Below are 23,220 nucleotides of genomic sequence, written 5' to 3' on the forward strand. Positions count from 1 at the left end.
ATATGATCAATTGAAGACTAATAGGATCAATGTTTTAAAAACCGGACCGGCCGGTCGGACCGGTTGAACCGGGACCCGGTCAGGTAACCAGTCTTGTTCGATGGCTGGATCGTATATGTCATTAAACCGGTGTGAACCGGTCAAAACCGGTGTAAACTGGTAAAATCGGAAAAACCGGCGGTTTTCCAGAATCAGTGGTTTAAATGCATTTTTAATTTTTTTTTTTAATTTTAAAAACTTAAAACAACATCATTTTAATTATATAAATGAAAAATTAAAATAAAAAAATAAAAGAAAATAATAAAAAATAAAATACAAATAAAAAAAATAAAAAAAATAAAAATAAAGATGTTTCAAGTGCGGTTAATTTTGTTGCAGATGATTTTGATATTGAAGAAGGAGATACCAACATTGAAATAACTTTTTCTTTGAAATTAAATTTAATAGACAATGAAGTTACTTTATTATAATTTATTCAATTATATTATTTTGCGATTAAATTTTGTTTGCAAATATATACTTTGTAATTTTGTACTATTTTATTATGTGTAATACCTTTGTTTAAAATTTAAATTTAAATTATGAATTGTGAATTTATTTAGGATATGATATTTTTTAAAAATTTAAGTGCCAGTTATATATTGTAGAGACTGAATCATCATGTTCGACAAGTCTTATACCTATATAATTTTGTTATAACGACCGGTCTATTCAACCGAGTTATCCGATTTAATCCGGTTTAGTCATGTGGTTCGACCAGTGACTCAACAGTTCGACCAATAAACCAGTGACTCAATACCCTCGCCGGTTTGATGTCCAGTCCGGTTTTTAAAACACTGAATAGGATGATAAAATTGTGAGAGAAATAAATTTATGAGATACAATTCGAAAAATATTGGCTTCTATTTATAACCAAACAAAATTTAAAAAAAAAAAAAGAAAAAAGAAGGAGAGCCGTTGAGCAACGGCTACATTTTTAATATTATTTTGATGAAAAACACCGCTGCATTGCATTTCACCCTATACATCCGTGGCAGACTGCATGTTTTAAAAAAAATTGACAATTGACTGACGGAATGGAGAATAACTTGCGTTGGAGATGGTCTTACTTAACTTTTTAAATTGGATAAATAAAAATTCACCTAGGAAAACTCTATGCACCTTCCTATCATAGAATTCTTTGCAAATTAGTGACTCCAAACAAACCAATAACAATTGTGAAATTCAATGGGGAAAAACAAACCATACTAACGTCACTAAACTTTAACAAATTGGTGAAAAATTATAGTTTATTATTGAAAATTTCTTTATCAACCTCCATGTCTTCTTGGTCACCTCTGGTGAAAAGCCCAAACTACCCCTAACTTCGGAAATGCATTTCCGAAATGCAAGAAAAAGGTGTTTTCGAAGATGCATCTCCGAAAGCGCCTTTTTTTTTAAAAAAATTGTCTTATTTCGGAAGTTCATTTCCGAAAACAGCATTTCGGAAGTTCATTTCCGAAATACTGCGCGTTTTGCAGATTAAGCAAAACAGCCCCCCTCCCCCTAATCATTTACCCTAATCTTCTTCCAAACTCAAACTCTCTGCAAAAATTCTGCAAAAGCAAGTGTGAAGTAGCCAATCTCTTCTTCCAAACTCAACCAAACTCATCATCAAACACTAATTGGTAAGTTTATCATTGTTTTTTCAAGTTTTAGATCCATTTGAATAAACTCTATTAGGGTGTTTAGAAACTGAAAAAATCACATTAAGATAGGTTAGTACTGATATTAGGATGTTTAGTAGGCATAAAAATAGTTTTGGTTTAGGTTTTTGGGGTCTGCCATTGGAGGTTGCAGAGAAGTTCTGCGCAGGGGTGTTTCGGAAGTTCATTTCCGAAAACACCTCCATCCCAGTTTTCGGAAATGAACTTCCGAACTGTATCAGAAGTGCATTTTTTTTTGTTTTTTCATTGGTCTCGCATATTAATCGATTTCGATTGTTTACAGGAACATGTCAGGCAACCAATCAGCACGCGTCAGACAGGGTAGGGAGACCCAGACTGCGTCGGCTAGACGCGAGCGTGCGGCGGCGCAGCTGGCGTCGACATAGGGACGGGGGCAGGGCCGGGGACGACGTGTGCGAGTTCCCGTGGGCGAGGGAGAGGGTACATCTGCTTCAGGATCTAGGAGTCGGCTGGCTCGGGTATCTTCTTCCCGCCAGCGAGAGGAGGAGGAGGAGGATGAGGAGGAGGTGGCGGCAGTGCCCTACCACGAGCCGGAGGGGGTACCGGATGTTGACCCTCCAGCTGGGGAGGAGGATGAGCAGGAGGACAGCTATCCGGGAGGGCCCATTGACACTTCCGTGCTGATTCACTACCACGATCACGTCGCTCGGCGTATCTGGGAGGGAGAGGTATTTTTTATAAATTAACCGTTTATTTGTCACCATTTTTTATAATTTAACCGTTTATTTGTCGCTTTTTTAATATATGTCGCTTATTGGTTTTTTTGTAACAAGAGAGAGAGCCGTTGAAAATGGTGAACCACGCCCGAAAGATTTTCAGTCTGTTTAAACCAGCAGCTGAGTGGTTTAACGACCATGTGCGAGGTTCAGGGCTTAGCGGGCTCTGCATGACGGGGTACACCACCATCAGCACCGGCATGCAGGGGGCATTTGTGGAGCGCTGGCACAAGGAGACGTCCTCTTTCCACTTGCCGGTTGGGGAGATGACGATCACCTTGCATGACGTGCAGTGTCTTCTCCACCTACCGATTAGGGGGCCGCTGTTGCACCACTCCCGGATCTAGAGGGTCGAGGCCATTGAGTGGATGACGCTCTATTTGGGCATGGAGCACGAGGTTGCTCACTTTGAGTGCGTCACGACATCTGGGCCTCATATCCGGTTCACCACACTGAGCGCTTATTTTGAGCACCACCTGGACGCGGCGGCCGATGCCGAGCAGGAGGGTGACGAGCTATTCACACAGTATCACCGCGGCTGCACTCTCCGGTGCTGGTACATGCATGTGGTAGGCGCTGCATGCTTTGTGGACAAGAGTGCAAGGTACGTCGACGTGACCTACCTCCGCTACTTCATGGACCTGGATACCGTTCACCAGTGGAACTGGGGGGCAGCTACTCTGACATACCTCTACCAGAAGCTGAATGAGGCCTCCAACTGGAGGACGAGGCAGTTGGTCGGATCCTGCACACTACTTACGGTATATTTTATTTTAATACATTATCGTATTTATTTATTTATTTATTTATGTTTCGTATTTATTTTTAATACATTATCGTGTTTCTGTTTCAGAGCTGGATCATCTCCTACTTCTCCCGCATCCACGGCTTTCACATCGATCCTGCGTACGTGGACGCCATGCCCAGGGCCGCCAGATACGTTCTCCAGAGGGGGAACGATGCGATGAGACCATACCGTGGATACCTGGACCGCACGATGCACGACGACGTCACCTGGAGGCCGTTCAGCGACTACACTCAGATTGTCCCCTTTGACGGCATTGCTCTATATTCAGGCTGGCTGGCATGCGGGACTACCATCATGGTCCGGTATCTCCCTGAGCGGTGCATGCGTCAGTTCGGATTCGTGCAGCGGATACCCAGGTCACCCTTTGAGGCTGCTCCCGACACAGTGACCCGAGTGCAGCTCACTGCCATATGTGAGGACTGGCAGCATCATGTGGAACCGCAGGAGTACTGTCTCACTCGGGTCACACAGGACTGGCACAGTGAGGAGGGATACGTCACATGGTTCTATCGGGTGTCACATCCTCTGCTGAGACCTGACGTTCCCGGCGCTCGTAGGCCAGCACACGAGGAGATCCTGGAGAACCAGCAGGCCGAGGATGACCACGCCATTGATCTCATGCCGATCTGCCAGCGTATAGAGATGCTTGGGCGGGACGCGTTGGATCGAGGTGTCGTTCAGCAGGGCGGTCCAGAGGCTGTGACTGTGATGGAGATGATCATCACTGATGCGGGCCGTGCGGCGGGGTACAGGCGGCAGAGGAGGGCCCAGGGTGAGAGGGTTAGGCACACCCAGTAGTGGTCGGGTTTATTTATTTTTTGATTTCGGATTGTATCTTTCGCACAGTATTATTATTATTTTCGGCTTGTATATATTATTTGGATTTGATTTATCATATTAGTATTTTCAGTTTATGTGTTGCTTATTTTATTTGGCGTTTGCGTTTAATTAAAATGCGAGACTGTTAAGATAAAACATAAAAAAAAAACACAGTTTCTGCATAATTCGGAAGTTCATTTCCGAAGACACCCCCCATGAGGTGTTTTTGGAAGTTCATCTCCGAAGACACCCCCCATGAGGTGTTTTCGGAGATGCACTTCCGAATTGTGGAAATTTTAAAAAAAAAAAAACGCTTCAGAAGTTCATTTTCGAAGCAGGGGTATTTTGGGATTTTCGCTGGGAGTGACCCCATAGGGAGGTGGCTAAAGAAATTTTCTTATTATTTCTTTACTTTTCATTCCGGCAATTTATGTTTGTTTGCTCATTCAATTTCCAACTAATTGACCATTTCTAAGTCCACCTACCATTTTACTTAACTTATTCACACTTCTTTACATATTTTACATCAGCTTTTATATTTATAAATATATTACTCGCAACGATAGAGTTCAAGAAAAAGATGAGTACTATGAACACTCCTAATATTTATTTTTTTATCGAATAAAACTCAACTGAATTTTATTCGATGAAAGAACAAGTTAAAAAAGAGAGTTTTATTTTCATGAAATACTTAACCAGTAAAGTAGTTAGATAGACTTTAAAGACATGACCAGCAGCTTTCAAGTGGTTGAAAGATTTGAAATTAAAATTGAAATTATCAACCAACCACCACAGTATTAAAAGCTAGTAGTACATGCTTATCATAATCCAGAAACAGAAAAAACCTACTCTTTTATTTTTCATCTTTCAACCATAACATGGTACCATTATTCCTCATTTTCACACTCTCCTTCATTCTCATCGTCACCACAACCTTCTTCCTCCGTCCAAAACAGCCCAAACATGACAGGAAACGCCCACCCGGTCCATCGGGCTATCCTCTCATCGGTAACCTCCACATGTTAGGCACCCTCCCACACCGTTCCCTCGAAGCCTTATCCAAAAAACATGGCCCCATCATGTCACTCCGGTTAGGCCAAGTCCCAACAGTCATAGTGTCTTCCTCTTCAGCAGCCGAACAGTTCCTCAAAGCAAACGACCTTGCTTTCGCCAGCCGTCCTAAACTTGAAGCCACACACTACCTATCTTATGGTTCTAAAGGGTTAGTTTTCGCTGAATATGGCGCGTATTGGCGTAACATGAGGAAGATTTGTACTCTGCAGCTTTTGAGTGTTTCTAAAGTTGACTCGTTTGCCTCTTTGAGGAAGAGAGAAATGGAATTAGCTTTGAAGTTGTTGAAGAAAGCTGCGAGTTCGGGTGAGGTTGTTGATGTGAGTGAGTTTGTGCATGATGTTGTAATGGATATTGTGTGTAAAATGGTGCTGGGGTGTAGTATAGATGAGGTTTTTGATTTGAAGAGGTTGATTCAACAAGGGATGAACCTTTCTGGTGCTTTTAATCTTGCTGATTATGTTCCTTTTCTTCGAGTTTTTGATCTTCAGGTATGTATACCTTCAAAGACGGCCCTGATGATACCAGTCAAATATGTTTCTGACTTGAATCATGATTCGAGTCAAGGATATATCTGACTTGAATTATGCCTGCAAGAGATTTTTGATTCAAATTACAAACTTTTTGGCTTGAATAATTTTGCTTTGACTTTTATTGTCAGGGTATAAGAAAAAGGTACAAGAGAACTCATAAAGAGCTTGACCAAGTGTTGGAGAAGATAGTTAAAGAGCATGAAGAAAGTTCAGATGTACAAAATGGAGGACAGAAGCATAAGGACTTTATAGACATTCTACTGTCACGCATCGATCCATCTGGTGAACAGAACAATGGCGTTGATCGAACAAATATAAAGGCTATAGTCTTAGACATGATTGCTGGTGCATTCGAAACTTCTGCAACTGTCGTGGAGTGGGCTTTATCCGAGCTCATGAGACATCCAAGAGTAATGAAACATCTGCAACAAGAGTTAGATAATGTGGTTGGGGTGAACAAAATGGTGGAGGAAAAAGATTTGTCGAAGTTAAGTTACTTAGATATTGTGATCATGGAGACATTGAGATTATATCCCGCGGGACCACTCGTGCCACGCGTGTCAACTGAGGATGCTGTGGTTGATGGTTATTTTCTAGAAAAGAAATCAAGAATAATTGTGAATTTATGGGCAATAGGAAGAGATTCTAAGATATGGTCCGACAATGCTGAAGAGTTTTATCCAGAGAGATTCGTCGATAAAAATTTAGACTACCGTGGAAATGATTTCCAATTTATACCATTTGGTTTTGGTCGAAGAGGATGTCCCGGAATAAACTTGGGACTAATTACGGTTAAGCTTGTTGTCGCTCAACTAGTACATTGTTTTTCTTGGGAACTTCCATCGAATATGACTCCAAATGATTTGGACATGACAGAAAAATTTGGTCTGTCAATCCCAAGAGCCAAGCACTTGCTTGCCGTGCCAAACTATCGTCTTCACGGGGAAGCAACATGACGAGTCGAGTTTATTTTAGTTTAAAATTGTATTCTTTTCTGATATTATGATATAATACTAGGAAAATTTGTATACATTTTGAAAAATACTATGTAAAAAAATCAAGTATTTGCTCTAGCTCTAAAGATTTCTGTAGCATTTGTCAAAACGGATTCAACCATGCAGCAGTTACTGCAAATAATTCTACGATCTGAAGCGGTTGAACAATCTGCTCCAAAATCCAGCAGAGGTTACCACAACTGGTTCAAGGGGGTCCTTAAAGTTAGCTTTCTCACCCAATTCTTCAAATGAATCCACCAAGTTTTGAAGCCTTGCTACAAACTCAATCAGAAGCGATGTAAATGTCGTTAGAGACAAGGAACTAGCACTTTCGAGAGTTTTCGATTCTTCCACTTTCGCCTTGGCATCTGGTTTATAGTAAACATGAGCAGGCCAAGACTGTTGTTGTTGTTTCATACACATGTTTTCATTGGCAATAGAAGCAGGCACAGACGAGTTGTTAATATTAGTGGTAGTTTCTCCATCCCAATTGTTTTGAACTTCAATCGATCTAAGATCAAGTACAGCTTCACTTAGAGACTTATACTCTAGAAATTTTCTATCTTCATCCATGTCAAAGAGACCCTTAGAATGGTTCTCATCAGTTTCTTCTCTCGGACGGCTTCCGATTTCCCAGAGCTCTGAGTTTACTAGGAGGTAAGATTTTTTATCGATCTTCTGTTGCAATGCTTCGGCAGCTTCGTGCACTTCATATAACAAATCTCCCCTGCCTAGTTTCTCCATCTTCTTGACTTTGTTTCCTAGTTCGCGCAACACTTTTGCTCCTTCGGAACCTACCCTCTTCAGCTCATTTTTGAAAACCTGTCTCTTCTCAGCAGGAGCCTGTATATATCAAGAAGAAAGTTTAGTATTTTCATCGTATCGAAAACAAACAGTTTTTCAGAAAAGTTTGCAAATGATTAGAAGTACCTGAATTTCGGAAAGTATGCATCCATGCATGGCCATGACCATAAATGCACAATGTCTAAGAGCCCCACTTACTTTGACATAATTCTTCCATGGATATTTAAGACTTTTGTATCGACCATGAGGTGGTTCCCACACAGCAAATCCCAGCTTCAATCAATAACATGTGTCAATGAGTCATTTATGATGAAAAGTAAAATATTGATGAAAGAGACAGAAAACTGAAGTAGATAGTACCAATGATTCCTCGTTACTTGTAGATTCAACCGCTGATCTGTAGCCACTGTAAACTGGATCCTCAGCAGCAGCTTGATATGTCAGAATTTTGGATGGGACCTTCTCGTATTCAACACAGTTAAGATAGTGATTAACAACCCCTGAAAACAAGTTCAACAAAGGTGTTCATCCATGAAACTAGATTAAGCAGCAGAAAATATAAATAAAACTCCATCCATTCCCAAAGCTATAAATTTTAGTAGTATTAAGTATTTGCATGTAGATTAAAAAATCACTGAATTGATATGTACAATATATTCCAAAATGCCTTTATTCAAATATTATTGAAAACTCTCATATTTATGTATATCTACCAACTATTAAATGTCTTGTATTCAAATCCAATAATAAAAATGCAATAGTGTTAAATTTTAGGGTGAGAGATTAGTCCCTGCATATACGTGCAGAAAATACTTGGTTCATTCCAAAAAAATCTAATGCTAATAATCCTTTTAAATTGTGGTTGCAGATGCGGATAGAAAAATTATTTGTGTGAACACAACATAATTTGTTGCGGTTGTTGCGACCACTATGTTACGATTCACTGTTTCAACATTGATCACAGTGTAATTGCGGTCTGATGTAGTTACAACTAGAAAGACTATTATCAGAATTTGAAAACATGACCTCCAAATCACAATGAATCACCTTACAATTGCACCAAGGCTTGCCCTCACATGATATTATATAGTAACTACAAATAAAAATGTGATGATGAGAAAAATGTCAAAAAGTACCTTCCAAAGAGGTTGCAACACCCATGAAATTCTTGGTCACAAGATTATGCAGATCCTCCCCAGCCCAGATAGGATATATACAGACATTCACTCCCAAAGACACAGCAGCACCAAGTGCAATGAGCAAAAATCTACTTACGGATGTATCAAGAAATTCACCCGTATGATAACCCGATACCGTAATGTAGCAATAAGTAATCAAGAACACACGGAAACCATACTCATAAGGCTTCAAAGATGGATAAAGCTTTGCATAGGTAGCACAAAATCCAACCACAAACGTATTAAAAATAACTATAACTTCTTCCCAATCTCCCGCCAATGCCGATAACTCTCCCATTCCTACCGCAAGTCCTCCCGCCGATAACGTCCCTAACCCTCTATTAAACCCCTTGCTCAATGTCGCCCCTGCATAATTGAACGAACGCAAGCAATCCGTTACATAAGTAAAGTCTGATCAACCAAAAAAGATTCTGCATGAATTAACTACATGAACTAGCTTCTACATAAAATCAAACATATACAATGCAGTGATATAAATAAATAAAAAACAAATTATTTACAGTGAAAACAGAATTACCTATACTGAATTCAAAGACGACGACAACAGTTAGAATAGCCCAAACGGAGTGACGAGTCATATCCTTAAAGGGTTCTTTAAGAAAAATCAAAAGTGATATAAGAATCAAAGCAAGAGCCATTTTAGCCGCAAATATAATCTTCCTCGGATCAGCACGACCCATTTCATACGCCATGTTAGCAACACGTTTCACCTTCTTCTTAAACCTTATCACCTTAGATTCTTCCTGTTCTCGTTGCAAACCTATTCCAATATGTGAATAACCAATATCACCCCCCTTCACTGGAAGAAGCTTCTCCTTTTTCTCAGATAAGCTTGGAGCCATGATCGATTACTTTCTTCCTAAGCAAAAGAGAAAGACGATGGAATGGTGGTTATATATTGTGAAGAGAAAGAGAAGAGTAGTGTATGTAGATGAATGAAAGTGAAGAAGATTTTTGAGGATTTTGTAGAGAGTGGATTTAGCGAAGAGAAACAGAATTTGAGGATTTTTTATGAATGGTTCCGAAAAAAACAGAACATGTCATGGTTCGTTTGTTTTTGTTTACGGAACTATAGAACAAACCGAACACGTGACATCGTCGTCACAAAAACGACAACCTCGTATATATGGAAATAGATTCTATGTTGTCACTGTATTAATAACCGTTTGATGTTAATCGCACGGTTTAGTAAAAATAAGGTTAATTTTTATATTATAATTCAGAAAAACTAGTTTATAATGAAAACCGTCTGATTTGAATCAGACGGCTATGGATGATTGGTTGCATGATTGTAGGGACTGCGTTATTGCAGTGAATTGAAGTACTGTAATGTTTCGGTCGACATCACATGGTGTTTTATTCTGTAGAATATAGATTATGCTATTATTGTTATTTTATTATTTTGGGTTTAAATGTTATTTTCTTCTTTTATCTTTTATTGTTACTTTTATAATTTTTTTAACTTTTTAAATTTTAAATTCATTTTTTTGTTTAATTTTTATATCTAGTTTTTGTTTTAAATTATTGTTTGGTCAAGGTTTCTGTTTTAATTTTTAGTAATAGATAAACTTATTTAATTTTGTAAAAGATTAAAATAAATATTAATAAAAGATGAAAATGGAAAATAATTATTAAAATGAATAAAAATATAATAAATAATAGAGAAATGAAAATTTTTATACTTTAATCATTTTTGGGAAAATATTAACATGGTATATGTTACAAAATTAATATGAAAATATCATTTTGAAAATTGCATTTTTAATTTTTAATTTTTTATATTTTAAAATTTAAATTTTTTAATATTTAACATTTCATCTAATTTTTAATTATAATAAAAAATTTATTTTTTAAATTTATCTAGTAATTAATGTAATTTGTATATATAATATATAAAAGAAGATACATTAATTACTTCATAAATTTAAAGAGATTTTTTATAAAGAAGATCAAAGGAAATATCTTATTTTTTTATTAATGGGAATCATATTTTGAGAATACTTTGAATCCAGGAATAACTTTGAAATGAATTATTCCCTTTAACAATTCAATATTAACAAAGAATTTCATTAATCCCATGATCCAATCCATTATTATTTTTAGAGTGAAGTCTCATTTTAATCCCTAAAAAAAATTATAGAGGTCAGATTAGTCCCTGAAAAAAAAAAGTCTCTTTAAATTCCTTACAAAATTTAACCGAGCCATGTTAGTCCTTTTACTAATATTTTTTACAAACCAATTTTTTTCTTTTGAACCGTGACTGGACCACCAATGAAGACTCATTTTAGTCGTCATAAATAAAAAAGAGAGAGTCCAAATTAATCCCAAGAAAAAAATGTCTTTATTTAATCTCTTACAAAATTTAACTGAGCCATGTTAGTCCCTCTTTTAATATTTTTTCAAATGATTTTTTCGTATTTTTAAACTATGACTGGACTTGACAAGATAGACTAGCTTTCATTAAATACTTTGTTATCATCAAAACCTAAGTGATATGGTATAAAACAATTTTCTTCCAATATAACATGTGTATTATTGTTCTGTCAAAAAAAAAACATGTGTATTATTTTCGCCACAAGTATTATTTACAAAAGCAAGAAATTATCCTAAATCTCTGTATTAACAAAACTAAACCTTCCTAAAAGATCATTAACAACTAAAACAATAACGACATGTAATACACAAGAATACATAACAACAAAAACCATAGTCAGTCACCCATAAGCCTGATAATAAACCAAATAAAAAAAAGAACGTCGTGGTATCGCGATGATTTATCTACAATCCCTTCATAAATAATTTCAATGCTTGCCCTCACAATTTTAAGGGTTTAAATATAGACCTTTTTTTTTCTTAGGGACTAATTTGGACTCTTCCTTTTTTGTGAGGGACTAAAATGAGTCTTTATTAGCAGTCCAGTCACAGTTCAAAAGTAAAAAAAAAAACCGATTTTAAAAGAATGTTAGTTGGGGGACTAACATGGCTCCGTTAAATTTTGTAAGAGATTTAATATAAACTTTTTTTTCTCAGGGACTAATCTGACCTCTACAGTTTTTGTGAGAGACTAAAATGAGACTTCACTCTTAATTTTTATATTATATTGATAACCAACCACACAAAGTTTCATATAAATTCCATGATCAGAGTCATAGGGTCCCTAATAAAAATTAGAGAGTTCAATGACTGGATTGTCATATATATTATTTTTTATATTGTGAATTCATTATTTTTATTTCAATTATTTTTAAATTCATCTAATATTTGTTTTTTTTGTTTTTTTCCACTAAGCAAGAGTACAACCAAGAACCTCTTGGTTGTGAGACAATCATTTCTACTGACCCAAATTATTTTCATGTTAACAAATATCACTTATATCAATATATTTTTTATTAATTTTTAAATATTAGTAATACTCAATATATTTTGATAATAAATTTTCAACTAAAATTCAAACCTACTAAAACCACATTTAAATATGTTCCAAAACTATTTTATATAAATTAAAATTAATTTACAATAACATCTAAAATAACATTCATACCTTTAAATAATTTACAAAACACATCCAAATATATTCAAATATTATTAAAACGTGTTTGAACTCAAACAATGTAATTAAAATGTGATTTTTTATATCATCCAAATTTACAAGTTAACATATAATATGTATTTATAAATTAAAAAATAATTTTAAATTTTTTTAAAATATGTTTGAATAATATTTAAATGTGTTTTTAGTGGATGTGAATTTTATTTACAGATTTAATATCAAAACGCATCATTGTTTCTTAAAAATCATATATTTATAAATAAACTTATATTTAATAAGAATGATATTTAATAATAAAAATAAGTTTAAAATATATTTAAATGTAATTTTAGTGGGTGTACATTTTATTTGAATATTTATCATCAAAATATATTAAGTATTGCTAATAATTAAAAAGTAATAAAAAAATGATTGATATAACTATTATTTGTAAACTAAAAAATGAAAAATACATTAGTTCAGTGATAGAGAATGTTGTCCAATGACTAAAGGGTCTCTAATTCAATCCATGCTTAGTTCAAAATTTTAATTTTTTTTCTATCTAACTTTCTTTAATAATTAAATGAAGGCTTAAATACATTTTGGTCCCCGTAAGTTAGCAAGTTTTTTATTTTCGTCCCTGTAAATTTTTGTTTATTTGAGTTCTTATATCTTACTTTTTGCTTGAGGTTTAGTCTCTAGAGCCAAAATTCACAGGAAAATCTGCAGATTTCCTGCGGATTTTGATTTTTAGGACTAAAACGAACGTGAAAGTGAAATATAGAGACTCACGACAAAAAATAACTTACTGGAACCAAAAATACATTTAAGCCTTAAATTAACTTAAACTTTCTTATTTTTAATATGACTAAAACTAGTCTTCACTCTAACTATTTTTATTTGATTATGCTTTTTAAACATTTATTATACATTTATTTATAATAATTTAATGACTTATTAAATAGTCTTGAATTGTATTAAACTTTGAGTTAAAAGATAGTGCACTGACAGTGTAAAATAATTTTACATTGTCATCCAATAAAAAATCATAAATGTGCCATGTCATTAAGTTTTTTTTTAAATAAAAAAATGGTTTAATTGGATACATGGGTGGTGATTGGTTGACAGTGTAAAAATATTTTACACTGTCAGTGCATCACCCCTTTTCTCTTAAACTTTATGTAATTGATGTCCTCAATTATTTTTTTAATTAAAGATTGCAATTTTTTGTTTTTTTATAACTTAAAGATTGAATTAGTAAAAAAAATTAGTTTTTTTTAAAGAAATAAATGTATTGTTTAATTTTTTTTGTCCCCTTTAGGTTCTATTACAACGTCATCTTGTGGTTCGGCCCATTAAGGTCATAAAATATGGGGTTTTTTCTTTCCACCATTATATATTCTCCTCCACCGTTATGGAAAGTCACAGATGCCCCTGAAGTTTAGAGATACATCTTTAAACACACCTTTGTAAGTCATTTCTTAAACCAAATTGAAGAACACCCCTATTATGTCAAAATTTAATTCGCAGATGCATATCCGTATATGTAAAAGGCACATCTGAATATGTATCTCTGTAAACATCATTTATTTAAACATTAGTGGGTGGTCAAGAGATGCATGTCCGTGTTAGACAATGAGACCTTATCTAGAGGGGGTGAATAGATCCCCTAATTCAAAATTACAAGTTTTAAGGTTTTGGAAAAAAAGTTTATACATTGGCTAGTAGAAGTTTCACATTCAGATCGAAAGTCGTCTAAACCGAACAAGTTATTGAAACTCGAATAAGCGCAACTGTACATGGTATGACAATGAGACAATCAAAGTTAACAATTGAATTCTCAAATTAACAGTTTAAGTATACTTAAACTAATCAATTTCCAATTAATTTAAGCATAAAATAATCGAGTGTCAAATTTTTGAACACTTGGTGTGCAACTGATTTTTTTACAAATTTCTTTCAAGTTTGTTGATATTCAAATCCTCTTATAATCAAAATGATTGCAAGACTATGAACAATTCAACAATTATCAAAACAATTTCCATAAATTTATTTCTAATCAATCGCTCAATCTATGTGATTGACAATTTCATAATAGAAATTTAAATGCAAGAGAAATAAGGAGATAGAGAGAGGATACGGGGAGTTTAGGCTGTTCACTAATCGTCCTCGCTACAACTATGTTTGCCCCCAAATCCAATTTGGAATAGAGATATCAATCTTTCTATACAAAATATTTTTTACAAGAGATGTCAAGCAATCCAACCCTACAAACCCTATGTTTGATGTTGATCCTTGCACTTCTCTTCCCTTGATCTGAGTTTGATCAAGTCACCCAACAAACATCAATTGATTCACCATCTCGCGCTACTCCTTTGCAAGAAACCACTGTTCTTCTAATCCTTCACTCGATTGAATCCAAATTACATGTTGTTGTCTCCCAATATTACCAATTGCTTCATCGTCTCACGCCGCTTCTTTGCAAGAACCACTCGTCCTTCAAAGTTATTCACTCAATTGAACCCAATTGCATAACATTGTCGAGAACCCCCGAATCAACACCATGATCTTGGAGTAAAAACCCTCACCGTTTTTCCAATGAAACTCCCTATGATTCTCAACTCAATATCAGATTATAACCAACCTAAATAGAACATTATCAACCAAGACTAGATGGCACCCATACAATAAATGGTTATGTATACTTTATTTGTGGTATGCATAGAGGTTGATGATGATGAACAATCTTAGTATGTGTTTATAGTTTCATCAGATTGAAAATGATGCATGTATGGGTATTTATAGTGGTGCAAGTTGGAGACACATGGGAAACCCAAAAATGTGAAAAAGAATGTGAATATATAATCTTGGATAAATTCAACAAGCATAAATCAACATACAAGTGGATAATGTCAATCAGTTTACCGTATTTGTAGAAGTAGGATGGTTTGCAATCACTTCTAAAACAAGACTAATATCTAATATTTCAAGAAAGGGTTTTCAAAAGAAAAGAGTGCACAAAAGGCACAAAAAATTAGAATGAGTTTGATTCTTTATAATATTTTTGAAATGGTTTGATATGATTAAGATGTTTTAGCATTTATTCAAGAAAAGATTTGGAGATCATTTGACAAAGTCAAGGTTTATTATGAAAGGTTTCAAGTTTGAAAACAAGAAGATTTTTGAAAAGATGGAGAAGATTTTAAAATTTAAGAAGATGAGCAAGAGATGAAGGGACTATCCTAAATCATAAAATAAAATCTAAGGACAAGATATATCTAACCACCAAAGAAGCAAATACTTGAAAATAAGTCAACATAAGATTCCTTTTCCTTTGGATTGTATCAAAAGCATTAGATGAATCTTAGAGCATGAGATAAGACAGCCATAAGCAAATGAATATCCCAAAGCATCATATAAGAGTAAAGTAATAGGATAAATCACATTCATCAGATAAATTAAGATTCCTCTGATAAATTCAAAGGCTTCAAGGTATCAGATAAACCATGATGTCTCAGATGAAGTTTAAGAACCAAGTGAAGTTCTAATGTATCAGATGAAAGTCTCAACTAAAAGTCTCAGGCTCAGGTAGAAGGTCCAGATGAATCTTAGGTCTCAGATGGAAATCTAAAGCAAAGGGTCTAACCTAAGTCCAAAATTTCACATCTCCATAGCAAAGGATAGTAGTAACCATAGTCCAAATATTAAGAATTAATTTTTTTTAGAGTTTTTCCTTTACTAATATTTTTAAACAAAAGTAAAATATCCAAATGGACAAAAGGAAAATAAGTATAAACATAACCATAAACAAATAGTATGAAATGTAATGTTAAAAATAAATTGCAAAAATTAAAGTGCATAAAGTAAAGTTAACACAATAATATTATTAGTTTGATGTTAGTTATCAATAAACTGATTCGGGACAATTTAGAGTTATCTCTTGAGTCTAAGATTTGAATCTACATATTAGCTTTTAATATTTAGTTCATGTTATCATTTTGAAAATTAAACTAATATCCTCTCTTTTTTTGATTGCGTGTCATCTCAGTAGTTGCAATAGTCAACACGCCTGGCATTTTCATTAACACCGTACCTTATTATGCTCAATCATTTGATGTGTTATTGTGCTTTTATTAATTAAACAGGTTGAAGAATTAGTTGCGGATATGGTAGTAACCTAGGGACAACCCGCTCAAACCAAAATGAAGAGAATTCTTCAGTTAGTACTTGTGAATTTTGGTTGAGGAGTTATACTAAATTACATGTTATTATCTTGCAACCAAGCAAAATGCAGATCGTATATTTTGTAGTTCAGGTGTTGCTAATGGAGATTGAACAATATTTTCATGTTTATTGCTAATTTCTCTCACATTTTGCTTGTAATAAGAGGAAATACTGTGGTAACTGTAGAGGAACTTGAACCAATAAACATAAGCATCTAATTTTTGTTTCATGTAAACATTTGTAAATCAATTCTAACGTTTGAAGTATCAACAAAAACAGCTCAATTGTAGAATAAAATGTAGTAGGGATCTTAATATGACTATGTTTCTGGTTGATTATTCAGTCCATGATACCTCTAATGTTTATGTGGATGGTATTTGTTTAACTAAAATTATGTTTTTGTATTCCTATTTAGTTGAATTTATAGTTTTCTATTGCATATATCAACTAATAATGCATCTGGAGTCGAAAATCAGTACTGTTATAGAGCAAGGTTTAGTTTCTTTATAGAGACTAACAGTGAATGATTCTTTTCTTTCAGCATATAGGTGAGATTTGAGCTACCAGACCTCTAATTTGCATTGATCTGCAACGAGATACTTCTCTGAGCAACAAATCTATTATATTGCATATTGATTATAAATCTTAACAAGTTTCAGCAAGTTAGTTAAATCTTTTTCATTACACACAGATCAAAGTGGCTGATCTTTGCACTTTTGCTATTTTCTCTAGATTGATTAATTATTTATGTATTCATATGCTTTGTCTTAATTTCTACAGGTGCTTTAAGATATTCTTTGCATGATAGGTTGAGTAAGGCTTCCTTAGCCGAGGCATGAGATCAAATTACTTTGAAGTTACGCACGAGTACATGTCTGTAAATGAATGATTGATAAATGCACTCTTCAGTTATGTTTCACATATATATTACACTATCTTAGAGTATTTTTACCATCAAATATCAATCAACTTGATGTGAAATTAAAGAACTGGTTGTAATGGAACCCCAAACGATAAGCAGAGGAAAAAAGACATATGCATCTTGCACAAACTTGACTTTAGTGATAAACTTCACTCTTACACAGGTAATCTCCAACAACAACAACACTATCAGCCTAACTCTGACTATAAAAAAGGATATAAAGTTGGAAAATCAACATGTCTATATATGTAATATGTAATATGGCAATACAATAATTCGTTTACATCTTCAGTGTTGAATACATATGCTCATAATAAGCTTTTTATACTCGATCCCACCCAAATATTCATAACAAAGTAAATTATTTAGTATGAAATGGAATGAAAGAGAATGATCAATATGAAAAATAATGTAATATGTGAAATAGAATTTTTGAATTTTTCAAGCAAGAAACATCACTATTAGTGTCTAATTAGTGTCTAATGCAAAGTGACTCAGACCTAACACTACATTTGTTGACATAAGTGTAAAAATTTTAAGAAGGTAATATGTTTATGGATTATTATTTCCTTATCAATATTGATGTGATTTTTGATAATATAGTACTCATGATGAAATTGAAATGTGTTTGTTAAAAGTAGTCATTCTTGAAATTTCAGTAGCTCTCAGAAAATCATTTTTTTGTGCCATGTGTAGTTTTATTTAAGTAGCTACCGAATATTGTTGTATTCAACACTTTTTTAACCATTTAAGGAAATAACTCCATTGATCTCATGAGATTTTCGTTAAATTCATTCTTGATTGTAGATTGGACATTCTTATGTTGTAGAGTGTGATGCAATTCTCTCTTTTTTTGATAAACAAATATTAGTAATCCATTTTAGAAGAGTCCCGACACATTATTTACAAGTGAATGCCACCTTTTAAAATCTTCTTTTTTTATTGCATATGTAAGTTGCAAACTTTATGAATGTTTGTAGTAAGTTTAGAAAACCCAAACCTACTGCATCGTACTCCTTTCCTTACATCCAAGTGGATATGTCTTTTAAGGAAATTTTCACATGCATAAAATGGACAATTTTAGAATTTACATTTGAAACACGATAGAAAATATTCAATCTAAAACAATGTTGCCTAATTGTCTTCAATTCCAATTTCTATGTAAGTGATATTCACTTTATTATTTTTTACTTAATTAAAATGTTAGCGTTCTCGATTTAACTAGACCTTTTAACCATTATGCGTTTAACCAGAAATGAAACTTAGAGTCATGTAAATGTTATAGAAAGCAAATCATCCAAGTACTTAGAGTCATGTATATGTTATAGAAAACAAATTATCCAAAGACTTTGAAAATACTTTGAAATGGTTCTAGTTTTTGCTAAAAATCAATATGAAAAGAAAGTGTTATAGGACGCACAAATTAGCAAAATTTGTTTTAGTATCAACTATATATCTATCACAATTGAATGAAATAATACTCCTCAATTTATTCTTGCATTTTCAAATTATTACACTGCCAAAATGAATAAATCATTACACATTTGTATGGTGATTTTAATAACAATTAAGTTTATATGATTACTTTTTATTATATAATTAAAGATCTAATTTTATATTTATAAGTACATCTAAATACAACATAATTAAATAAATTTAATCGTACGAACGCACGTGTATCTTACTAATTTATATTTAAAAAATATATGCAATAATTATGTATAATTACATAATTATATAAAAGACTTAAATGTACTTTTTGATCCTTCTATTTAATTCAAAATTTTAAAAAAATCATTTGGGCTAAGTCCCATATTGGTAGATCCATCTCTCAATCACAAAGCAATATTGCTTTATAATGTGTGCTTTATAAACACTTAAACTTACTTCAACCCAAACAATGTTGGACTTGTTTCCTCAATCTTAAATCCTGCACCATCATCTTTCTTAATTTCTTTCCTTCTCTACACCATCATCTTGAACCTTGTTGCACCATCATCTTTCTCAATCTTTTTCTCTTTCTCTAAAACCATTTTATTCACTGCAATATGAACCACAATATAAACTCAGCTACACAATGAAGCTATATTTGGGCATTGCATTAGAAAATTCTTAATATAAACTTTACCTCACCATGAAACTATTAGTTTTGTTTCTAATTTCTTTGAAGCAAAGCAATAGCATCAAAAATACATTATAATTAACTTACATGGCATTGGAGATGTTAACAAAATTGATGGGAACTATATTCTTGTTATGTTTATCATATACTCCCTCTGTTCCTTTTTAATTGTCACACTTGCCAAAATCTCTATAACCAAGACAACCAAAAAAGAACAAAAATATTCACCTTTTTTCCTAATTTACTCTTACCTTTATCTTTATTCAGTCCACCATTTCGCTTTTCTATAAAAAAAAAAGCAAGGGTATAATTGATCTTATACCTATAAAGTGACAATTAAATAGAAACAATTTTTTTTGCCAAGTGTGACAATTAAAAAGGAACGGAGGGAGTACAATCTTAGACGATGGATTTTTAACATGTGTAACAGTTGCGGGAATGTTAAGAAGAATGATGTTTTCTTTTGTGTGGACTATTGTGTACAAATATTTCTAAAACAGAACCGTAATTAAAACCGAACTCGAACCGAACCAAAACTGAAAATAAAAAAATACCTAAAACAAGTTTTAAAAAATTGAATAGTAGCTTATCTGTTCGGTTCTTTGATAACGGTCCGATTTTGAAAAAATTATTTCTAACGGTTCGGTACAGTTTGAAAATTTAGAACAGTATACTAAACCAATTATTTTGGTTCAGTTCGATTCTTAATCAATTAAAACGGTTTAGTTTAATTCGAATAATTTTTTACCATAATTTAATTCGATTCGATTCAGTTTTTCTCGGAAACTGTACAATGAACAACCCTAAAAAGAAGAAAGAATTGGAGATGGCCCAAGAACTTGCTTTGCATTGAACATGGAGAATTGGAGATAGAAAATATTGAAGTACCACATCGGTTTATTAAATATTTTTAGTATTTATATATATCTTGCAAACATGTTACTTTGACATTTTGATCACTGGACTCATGTTGAGCTAAATGGGTTATGGGCCCAAATATTTGTTTTACAAATTAAAAATATCTATTTATTTATTAAATTAATTAATTTCTAATATAGAATAAATTAAAATTGTTAATTATTATTTTAAAAAATTAATTAATTAATTATCTCAGTTAATATTGACACATTACTTGCAAAGTAAAGTTTAAGGACTAAGAAAAACTGAATTTTAAAATAGAAGAACTAAAACATGAAAATAGGGGATAAAAATCCATTTAAACCTATATAAAATAATTTTAAAAATCAATTTTCTTAAACAATGCAAAAAAATTCTGAAACTCGACGAGACTTCATTTTAGTTTGAAAATAAAAAATATAAGAGGAGTACTTTATACGAGAAATATAACAAATTAATATTTAAGAATTTTAATAGTATAATTAAAATATTTTGAAATATTTTTTTAACATAATCTAATAAAAAAATTAATTATTAAAATTCGACTCCAATCCAAGACTTACCCTAATTCAATAAGATCAAACCTTTAAATCTTAAAGGTGTTACATTTATCAATTTTATATTCAGTCCGTTTTTTCATTTAAATATAAATAAATTAATCTAAATTATTGAATTTTTGTAATTACTCATTCAAAACCAAGAATACTGCTTCTGCAATGTACAGTATATTTTTAAATTTTGGGTTAATCACCGAGTTTTTATTATTAGTTTATTTATTGAAGAATGTTATGATAGATGACAGCAATGAGCGGCGGTATCATTTGAAAGTAGTATTTTTTTATCAATTTTGAATCTTAATTTTTTAAAATAAAAGTAGATCTACATCAAAAATCATATTAAAATAAAAAAATAAACCCATAATTTATCCCACTAATTTTACAACCGCATTTTTTTTAAAAATAATTAGCTCCATTTCTAGATGGTCAACATAAATAACCTTGTGATAAAATTATGTTTTTTTTTATAAAATTATGTTCTTCTAACGAATCCATTGCTTTCAACGTACAAAATCTCGGATTAGATACTTCATATGTCCCAAATTAAAATAGATTCCGATATTTAATTGATTTTTCAAAAAAAAAAACTAAAAAAACAAGGTAAATATTTAATTTTTAACAAATATAAACATAATTTCCAACAAGCAAAGTTAGAATCTAGAACAAACGACTTATCAACATAAATCCCTTTCTTTCTTTCTTTTTTTTCAAGTAAAAAGGAGAAAAAAACGAACATGTCTAGAGTCACATTCACATCATAAACAATTTTAGAACAAAAAATAATTATCGAACAAGTCAGGGGCCTATTCAACAAATTTCATAATTCTAATTTTTCACATCTACCCTCCTACGTCATATGTCCTTTCTAAAACAAACCATTAACCATAAATTCCGGCGAAGACATTAAATCTCGCCGCGCCGGAAAATCCTACATAGCCCGCAACGACTCCGACCGCCACAAAAAATCAGACGGTTCACCATAATCAAACAGTCCATCAATCGTAACATAGCCACCGTCGTTCTCATCACCAACGGTTGTATCATAACCCATCAACCCAAACCCTTCATTGTTCCGAAACTCCTCTTCAAACCAATAAAACCCGCTCAAATCAACTCCATCCGGGCCAACCCGACCCGAATCATTTATCTCCGGTAAAACATTCTCCTCGGTTTGCACCAAAGTAGGTGGCAAGCCAAGTTCATCGTCTGAGGCTTCAAGTAAATACCCAAGATTCGGGTTGAACTCACTGGACTCGGGTGCTTGGTTATCATGACCCGGGGCAAATATTTCGTCTTCGAAGCTCTTTATGACAGAGTCGAGCCCTTGAACGGCGGTGACGGTGGTTTCACGCTCCGGAACATTATCTGTTTCATCAAGTATGTTCAGAATCTCATCAGTCATATCATTAACCTCATACGAGTCAGTTTCAGACTCAACCCGGACGATTCCAGACTCAGACCCATCTGAGTCAACAAATGACTCGGACGAGTTAACATCAGAAACTGAGTTGCCTCGGATAACTCGCTTGGACTCGTTCGAGTCGGCATCATCCGAGTCATCGCGAACTCGTTTCCTCGTTTCATTTTTACAGCCCTCCATTGTTTTTTAAGAAAAGATAAAGGGTACGTACGATGATGATGTTGTGTTAGGGGGACAGGACAGGAGAGTGGTGATGATGATGTTGTTGTGTTAGAGAGTGTAGAGAGAGAAAAAGAAAGTGTTGTTGTGGAGGGAGAAAGAGAGGGTGGAGGGTATAAATAAGGGGTGGAAAAAGTAGGTTAGATAGAAAATAGGGTTACGTTGGTTAGTAAAATTGAAAATTAAACGGCAGAAAGAGACAGGCGCGTGCGTGTAGCAGAAAAAATCGCATCCGGTATCCACAATTCTGCATACATGCTGTACATAATAAGATACTCCATTAATAATCTCTCTTGACTTTGACAATTTAAACTTTTTTCAAAATTTTCAAATTTTTATTTTCTCTATCTGTTTTATCATATTTACTATAAATATACCACTCTGATTTCTAAAAATATAATACAAAAATTAGTTTAAAAAACTATGGCTTAAATGCAACTTTGGTCCCCCTATTATGTCTTTTTTCCAATTTTGGTCCCCTCATTTCAAAAACCGGTTTAGATAATCCCCTTATTTTGAATTTCTTAGTAAAATGGTCCCACTTCAAATCTGAGAGTGTTTTTTTATGACGTGGCATATATGCTGCCTACTTGTCATTAACCATGTGGATAAATAAATTGCTTTTATAAAATTCAATTTACTTTGTTATATTCTAAAT

General features: G+C 33.3%; 3 protein-coding genes across 3 annotated transcripts; 1 reads left to right on the top strand and 2 right to left on the bottom strand.

Annotated features, from left to right (window-relative positions):
- The first annotated feature begins 4,813 nt into the window (after positions 1–4,813).
- Positions 4,814–6,747, top strand: LOC131603895 (cytochrome P450 CYP736A12-like). The gene is made up of 2 exons (XM_058876348.1): positions 4,814–5,632; positions 5,803–6,747. The coding sequence occupies exons 1-2, from the start codon at positions 4,949–4,951 to the stop codon at positions 6,628–6,630; spliced, it is 1,512 nt and encodes a 503-aa protein (XP_058732331.1). The 5' UTR covers positions 4,814–4,948; the 3' UTR covers positions 6,631–6,747.
- A 66-nt stretch (positions 6,748–6,813) lies between these two features.
- On the bottom strand, positions 6,814–9,698 carry LOC131603894 (aluminum-activated malate transporter 9-like). The gene is made up of 5 exons (XM_058876347.1): positions 9,190–9,698; positions 8,610–9,017; positions 7,834–7,973; positions 7,600–7,746; positions 6,814–7,512 (listed from the first exon to the last, which is right to left on the bottom strand). Exons 1-5 carry the CDS (start codon positions 9,512–9,514, stop codon positions 6,814–6,816), a joined length of 1,719 nt encoding a protein of 572 aa, XP_058732330.1. The 5' UTR covers positions 9,515–9,698.
- Positions 9,699–21,648: 11,950 nt separating this feature from the next.
- LOC131608195 (uncharacterized) lies at positions 21,649–22,656 on the bottom strand. The gene has a single exon (XM_058880121.1). It carries the CDS (start codon positions 22,521–22,523, stop codon positions 21,852–21,854), a length of 672 nt encoding a protein of 223 aa, XP_058736104.1. The 5' UTR covers positions 22,524–22,656; the 3' UTR covers positions 21,649–21,851.
- Positions 22,657–23,220: the final 564 nt, after the last annotated feature.

The sequence above is a fragment of the Vicia villosa genome, linkage group LG5 (genome assembly GCF_029867415.1).
Source record: "Vicia villosa cultivar HV-30 ecotype Madison, WI linkage group LG5, Vvil1.0, whole genome shotgun sequence".
Taxonomy (NCBI): Eukaryota; Viridiplantae; Streptophyta; class Magnoliopsida; order Fabales; family Fabaceae; genus Vicia; species Vicia villosa.

What these genes read in the sequence shown, in the direction of transcription:
- LOC131603895 (XM_058876348.1), top strand. Translation starts at nt 4,949, where the DNA reads ATGGTACCATTATTCCTCATTTTCACACTCTCCTTCATTCTCATCGTC. An exon ending in TTCGAGTTTTTGATCTTCAG is followed by an intron (nt 5,633 to 5,802) that starts GTATGTATACCT and finishes TTTTATTGTCAG; the next exon opens with GGTATAAGAAAAAGGTACAA.
- LOC131608195 (XM_058880121.1), bottom strand. Translation starts at nt 22,523, where the DNA reads ATGGAGGGCTGTAAAAATGAAACGAGGAAACGAGTTCGCGATGACTCG.
- LOC131603894 (XM_058876347.1), bottom strand. Translation starts at nt 9,514, where the DNA reads ATGGCTCCAAGCTTATCTGAGAAAAAGGAGAAGCTTCTTCCAGTGAAG. An exon ending in CGTCTTTGAATTCAGTATAG is followed by an intron (nt 9,018 to 9,189) that starts GTAATTCTGTTT and finishes TCAATTATGCAG; the next exon opens with GGGCGACATTGAGCAAGGGG. An exon ending in TGTTGCAACCTCTTTGGAAG is followed by an intron (nt 7,974 to 8,609) that starts GTACTTTTTGAC and finishes ACTTGTTTTCAG; the next exon opens with GGGTTGTTAATCACTATCTT.